This window comes from Amblyomma maculatum, unplaced genomic scaffold (genome assembly GCF_055883805.1).
Source record: "Amblyomma maculatum isolate TAMU_Amacu unplaced genomic scaffold, ASM5588380v1 scaffold_95, whole genome shotgun sequence".
Classification (NCBI taxonomy): Eukaryota; Metazoa; Arthropoda; class Arachnida; order Ixodida; family Ixodidae; genus Amblyomma; species Amblyomma maculatum.
Genome location: NW_028146820.1, coordinates 35,386 through 42,417, shown reverse-complemented (window position 1 = coordinate 42,417; position 7,032 = coordinate 35,386). Strand labels below are relative to the sequence as shown.

At 40.7% G+C, this 7,032-nt stretch overlaps 1 protein-coding gene across 1 annotated transcript; it reads left to right on the top strand.

Moving 5' to 3' along the window:
* Positions 1-6,225: 6,225 nt before the first annotated feature.
* On the top strand, positions 6,226-6,777 carry LOC146170654 (uncharacterized). The gene has a single exon (XM_084586865.1). The coding sequence runs from the start codon at positions 6,226-6,228 to the stop codon at positions 6,775-6,777; it is 552 nt and encodes a 183-aa protein (XP_084442991.1).
* The last annotated feature ends 255 nt before the right edge of the window (positions 6,778-7,032 follow it).

The window sequence follows — 7,032 nt, the reverse complement described above, 5'->3', positions numbered from 1 at the left end:
TCATTTGTTGCCAGGACGAAAAAGGCATTTAGATGCGCAATGGTATTACAGATGTTGGATATACTATTTTACGGTGGTTAAGTCTGAGATAGGCGGGACTGGCCAATTTGTTCCTGCAAAATGTGTTTAGTTTCAATGATACTCAGTCTAATGTGATTATCATCAAGCCGGACGGGCATGCTTATAAGCTACGAATCGATACTACGATATCGAGATGAGAATTCGAAAGGTGAAAATGAGGGCACTCGTATCCCCAGAGGAAAAACAGTATCTGACGTAACAGAATAGCATGATGTATATGGTATAGACAGTATCTGACTGATATGGTATGGTGTAACGCTACTGGGGCATAAAAAAAAGCTATCCTCTCATGTTTCAATCCCATTAAAGATGTCACTTTGGCAAAGGCTAAAGCTAATGCAAAGAAAGTTTGTAAGAAACTTAACCTTGAAGCTCTAAGAAATTCACTTGGTAATAGTAAAGGTCTTAGTTTACAGTTATTCCTTAGCGCTAAGACCCATAAACCTGACTGCCCATTTCGAATAATTGTTTCCGAGAAAGGCACGTGGCAAAGCTCTGTGGCAACATATTTAAAGAAACTCTTAGATTCATTAACCTTGGACGACCCTTTCCAGGTAAAGAATTCGGAGCATGTATTAAAATCTTTTGAAGTGCATAAGAACAAAGGTATAATGGCTTGCTCGTTTGACGTGAAAGATTTGTACTACTCGCTACCGCATGACGAGCTCCTTTCGTGCATAGAAGACTGTATTGACCGTCAAGGTGTCTTGTCGTTCCAGAACGGGACAGGCCTGTCTGTGGCAGGCTTTTTTAGAATTATTACTAACGTTATCTGACTTCCACCTTTGCCACCTGGAATAACGAAACCTACTTGCAAAAACAATGGGTATGCACTGGAGCATGTATTGCACCCGTGCTAAGTGATCTTTTAGCGCAAAAAGGCAAAAAGTTGAGAAATCGTTTGGAAGGGTCGAAGGTTGTGCAGTGCTTCCGTTTCGTTGATGACTTTCTTGTCCTGATCGACACTAACGTTAATGACTTTGAAAGAATTATGCCAGACAATAAATCTATTTTTGAAGAGTGCCTTTATCCGCTGATGTTAACCTGTGAGTTTCCTAAAGATAACACGATCAGATTTCTTGACCTCAAGCTGTCCTTTTCACCTAGTCATACATGCTGGATGTACGAACCACGAAACAGTAAACCATTACTTCCATTTGCATAATCTCATTCAAAACTAGTAAAAACAGCTGTTGTCAAGTCCTGTTATATCAGTGCCCTTAAAAAGTCATGCTTCCATTCCATGAAAGACAGCTTCGAGTATCAAACCCAACGTCTAGTGAATGCCGGGTATCCCAAGCAGCTGCTTGTCACAACAGCAGAATCAATTCTTTCAGGCCTAAGGTCGAAGAAAAGGAACGAGGACGAGGCTCCACCTGCGACCGTTCAGAAAAAATAAAAAGTTACAGTGGTTCCATATATTCACGGGCTTGCACACAAGTTGAAGAAAATAGGAAGCCGATTTAATATCAGAGTCGCCCTTTCGGCACCCAACAAGCTGGGGATGATTTGCAAGAAGGTTAGCAACGCCGCGTTCGTTGCACAACGTTGCTCAGTTAGATACAAAAAACAATTTGTGCCCTGTCAGGAAAGTGTTGTTTATACTATTTCGCTTTCTTGCGGTAAACAATAATCGGGCAGACGGGACGTTGCCTCAATGAACGCCTCAAAGAACATCATTACAATGTGCACGAAGCAGTGAAAGGGCACCTTGGCATTCACTGCAGGGATTGTGATAATTGCACGCCACAATTTGAACAAACGAGAGTAATAAAGAAACACCGCAATCAGCTAACCCGTGAAATTCTGGAAGCCGTTGAAACGCGAAGATAGATGATGATTGTGTGAGTAGTGCTTCGGTGGCTCTAACAGCGAAGGAAATGAGGTTTCTGAATGCAACGCAATGACGCCGCTGTTGTCATCCGCAGCTGGAGATATTATGCATCTTTGGTTATCAGTGTCATCACGTTTTCTTTTGTTGTTTGTTCCATGTACATATTTTCGCGGGACAAGCAATAAAGCGACTTGAAAGTCAGCGCTCGTTTGTGTACTTCGTTCGTCCTCGTCTTTTTTTGCGCTGTTTACCCTCAACGGCTATTTTAGTTTTTTACGAACTGATGGTAATCTGTCAGCCGGCTAGGAAAGAGATGACACCGTTCTAATACCGTAATGTGCTAATTTTGTAAGAAGTGTCCCGAGGTTTAAAAAAATTGCACGCTTCACTTAGCTATACGCATGTGCCAATTGCGTCCGTGTGCTGTGCGATGTCAGTGTACGACTGAGAACCCCAAGCGCTCCAAATTTCCGCAGTCTTCCACTACAGCGTCTCTCGTAGCCTGAGTCGCTTTGGGTTGTTAAGGGGAGATGCTCCTCGAAGATACTTTTTTCTTAATATTCAACCTATGATTATGAAACTTATATCATTGATAAGGATTTTAATGCAGATTTCAAATATGGTCTTAGTTTTTATGTAGCATGCATAGGTTTTGTGTAATAGAGTCTTCAAAAGTAAAATATAGGGCTTTTTGTGCACACTTTTTTGAGGATTAAATTTATGTTTAGAGTAGCTTGCAATAGCTCATTTTGCATCTTAGGTTTAGTAGTATGAGCAAAACTACTTGAAATTTGATTACAATATCCTGTATTTGCAAAAAAAATCACTAACATCAAAAGTGTACATTCTGGGTGCTGCTAGTCAACATTTTGAATTTTTGCCAAAAAATGTAGAAGAGATATTAACAATCCCGATAGATATGCCCATTGTGCATACTTTGAAGAAGCTGTGTGCAAAATTTTATCCAAATCTGAGAATTCTACGCACTTGAAAGTTTGTGCACAAAATGTAAAAAATGCTGAAAATTAGAATTGGAGAAAAACGTATCTGAAAGTTTGAAACATCTGCATTCTTGAAAAACATGACACAAGCACATGAAATTTATTCACAAAATACAAAAATAAAAAATACAAAAATACGAAACTGCAGGAGATGCTGTCGGAGAGAAGAAGGCTTACTCTTCCTCTCCAAGCAGACGGCAATGGCGGGCGCTCCCGCGTTCTCGAGAGGCAGACGCGCGAAAGTTGACGATGTGCGCGAAAAATTGCAGTTTCTCGAGTCACCTCGGCTCAATAAAATGGATTTTTTGTTAACTTCGAGTTCGAATTTTGCCTTGATTTTTGGGGGGATTGTAGCTGAATGCCCAAAGATAATTTTGCAGTAAAAAACCGAAAATTGAAAAATGTCACGAAAAACTCGCTTTTTCGACGTGCATCTCCGCCTGTTCGATGTACTCACACAAGCTCGAGCTTGTGTGAGTACATCGAACAGGCGGGCTTAAACCCTACAAACCAAACCAGAATATTACTGTGCATCAGTTTTCGGCGCTTGCGAGTAGGTTATGGATAGACTAGTACCTATTCTGTAAATTTTGCCCTTTTGAAATCTCTACTGGCTTGGAGATATGGGATTGTGCGCCCGGCGACGCCTAACTATTCTTGACCTGCCTTGTCAAATATATTAGAATATCGTGGAAGTACAAATATTTGAATGAGATGAAGGGCGCCGTCCTTGTGGACACATACCTTAGCAAAATTTCTGTTCTGATGAAAAATTCGTATGTATTATTCAAGATTTGTAAAGTGGTGAAGCACATCACAAACAATAAAAAGAAGTAGTTTAATACAAACAGCTTTCATGCCACCATTAGCGGGGAAAATGTTTTGAAGAACTTAATGGTATTAGTCTGAGTATTGGAATGCTAGAAGATTCGAGGCTTTAAATAGCGAGTTCAAAGATCTTTGTCACTTCCTAACTTCCACATGCCACAAGCGCATTCTGAATTTCTGAAAATACGAGGACCTCTGCTTGTCACCTTTCGACGTTCACATTCCAGAAGCAACCTCCGTAGTTTAAAGGATGCGACACTTTAAAAATAGAGTGTTAGGGTCTTTGTAACCTCCCGACTTCCACATGCCAGACACGCTCTGTAGTTTCGAGCATGCGTGGCTTTAAAAGGGCAGCGCTAGGATCATTGTCACCTCCCAACTCTTACATGCCAGACAAACGCCATTAATTTCCGAGTATGCTAGCTTTTAAAGGGGAGGGCTATGATAGTTGTCACCTCCCAACTTCCACATGCCAGACAAACGCTCTGAATTTTCGAGTACGCGAGGCATTAAATGGGGAGTATTACGATAGTTGTTATCTCGCAACTTCCACATGCCAGAGTCACGCTCCGAATTTTGTAGTATGCCAGCCTTTTAAAGAGAAGTGCTAGGATCATTGTCACCGCCCAAATTCCACATGCCAGAAAAAGACTTGGAATTTTCGAGTACGCGAGTGATTATAGGGGAAGTGTTAGGGTCTTCTTCACCTCTCAGTTTCCACGTGCAAGAGATACGCTCTGAATTTTCGAGTATGCGAGGCTTTAAAAGTGGAGTGCTAGGATCATTGTCGCCTTCCAACTTCCACATGCCAGAAAAACTCTGAATTTACAACTACGCGAGACATTAAAGGGGAAGTGTAGGATTGTTGTCACCTCACAATTTCCACAAGCTAGAAACACGCCCTGAATCTTGAGTACGCGAGCCTTTAAAAGGGGAGTGCTTGGATCATTGTCACCTAACAACTTTTACATGCAAGAGAGATGCTCTGAATTTTCGTGTACGCGAGGCATTAAAGGGGAAGTGTAGGATCGTTGTCATCTCCAAGTTCAATAAGCTAGAGACACGCCCTGAAGTTACAAATACAAGACATTAAAGGAGGAGTATTAGGATCATTGTCACCTAACAACATCTACATGCAAGAGAGATGCTCTGAATTTTCGTGTACGCGAGGCATTAAAGGGGAAGTGTAGGATCGTTGTCATCTCCAAGTTCAATAAGCTAGAGACACGCCCTGAAGTTACAAATACAAGACATTAAAGGAGGAGTATTAGGATCATTGTCACCTAACAACTTCTACATGCAAGAGAGATGCTCTGAATTTGGAGGCGCCTTAATCAACTTTTAAACAGAATCACTCATCCCAATAGCATAAAAAGCTTAACAGTAGATGGTATTGATTTAAATGGGCGTCCTTTGGCCAATGCTTTTAACGAATTTTTTACTGCAGTCGGGAGTCGATCTCACTGCCCTGACTTCTCTAAATTTCTGGGTGATAGAGTTTTGCAATCTCTCTTTTTTGAGCCGACAGATGAAAATGAGGTGTACTGTATTTTAAAAAGCCTCAAAAATACGACAAGCTTGGACTCTTGCGATCTCCAAAGTCGCCCAATAAAATATGTCTTGCCTTTAATAGTTCCATGTTTAACGCACATATATAACACTGCGCTAATTACAGCAAATTTTCCTGCTGATATGAAACTTGCTAGGGTGGCAGTAATCTTCAAAAAGGGAGACAGAAATAGTTTGAGTAACTACAGGCCAATATCTGTCTTACCTTTCTTCTCCAAGGGACTAGAACGCATAATTCATTCTCGAACGCATAATTTCCTTCTAAAACACTCTATTATAAATGACTGCCAATATGGGTTTACCAAACATAGGTCCACGGAGCATGCCTTACTTGATCAAAAAGAATATATATTAGGCAACATAGAATCCCAGAAGCTTACTCTTGGCATTTTTGTAGATTTCAGTAAGGCGTTTGATACACTAAATCATAATACCCTCTTTGCTAAACTCGAACATTGTGGTATACGTGGCCATGCCCTCAACCTTCTCAAGTCATATATGTGCTCGCGATCCCAATATGTTGTTATCAATAATTGTCGTTCCGATGTGCTACAAATTTCGAATGGCGTGCCGCAGGGCAGTCTTCTGGGTCCTATACTCTTTAACGTATATATTAATGATATTGTTAATATAAGCAACGAGATAAAATTCATTATTTACGCTGACGACACCAGCTTATTCTGCTCCTCTACTGATATTACTCAGCTAACAAACTCTGCGAACAAGGTACTCGCTTCCTTGAAGGAATGGTCATGCTTAAATTCTTTGACGGTAAACAAAGAAAAAACAAAGGCAATAATATTTCATGCTAAGGGCAAGCTAATAGGGAATGCGCCACCTATATTTTTCGGCGGCTCAAGAGTCGAATATGTCCAATCATTCACATCACTTGGCATAGATTTTACACCCACAATGTCATGGGATACACAGGTAAACAAAGTCTGCACTAAGCTTTCTAAATTCATAGGCATTATCTCTCGTAATAAATATATTCTACCAACGAAGACGAAGCTTGACCTCTACTATGCATTCCTTTTCTCCTACTTAGGATACTGCTATTTGGTGTGGGGAAATACCACTATGTCCAATTTGCAAAAGCTTTTTGTTCTGCAGAAGAAAATGCTACGCGTTATAACAAATTCCTCCTATGACGCCCCAACCCGTCCCATACGGATGAAATACAAAATAATTCCAGTACCTAAGCTGTTCGAGTACAGGTTCGCTTGTTTTTATAAAAAACATACCGCACGAAATGACCCATTTTTGCCCCGCATTGTACAGCTGGTGCCACACAACACGCCCTATGCTACAAGAAACCCTGAAATGTTTGAGGTACCAAGGTGTAGAACAAACTATGGTTTTGCTATGTTGAAATATATACTGCCAATGTGTTTGAATACTTTTCTTTACAGCAACATGAACGAAATGACTTATTCTTTCCTCCGAGAAATGTTCACTGATTAGGCTGTATTGATAAGGAATGCTTCTATCGACAATTCATTTTTACTTTTTCCTTGTCATTGTATAACTTTTTTTTTTCTGTTTCAAAGCACTGCGTCATTTTGTAACGCGTGAGTTGTTCATTTTATATCGCACAAACTGCCGCTGCTGTTCATCGTCGACCTTACGGGTGGCGAAGCCCGTCAAGCGGTCATTGCGAACTGCTTTTTTTTTCGTCACCCGCGCTTTTTGTACGACAAAAGCGGAATAAACATTCAT

What these genes read in the sequence shown, in the direction of transcription:
- LOC146170654 (XM_084586865.1), top strand. Translation starts at nt 6,226, where the DNA reads ATGTCATGGGATACACAGGTAAACAAAGTCTGCACTAAGCTTTCTAAA.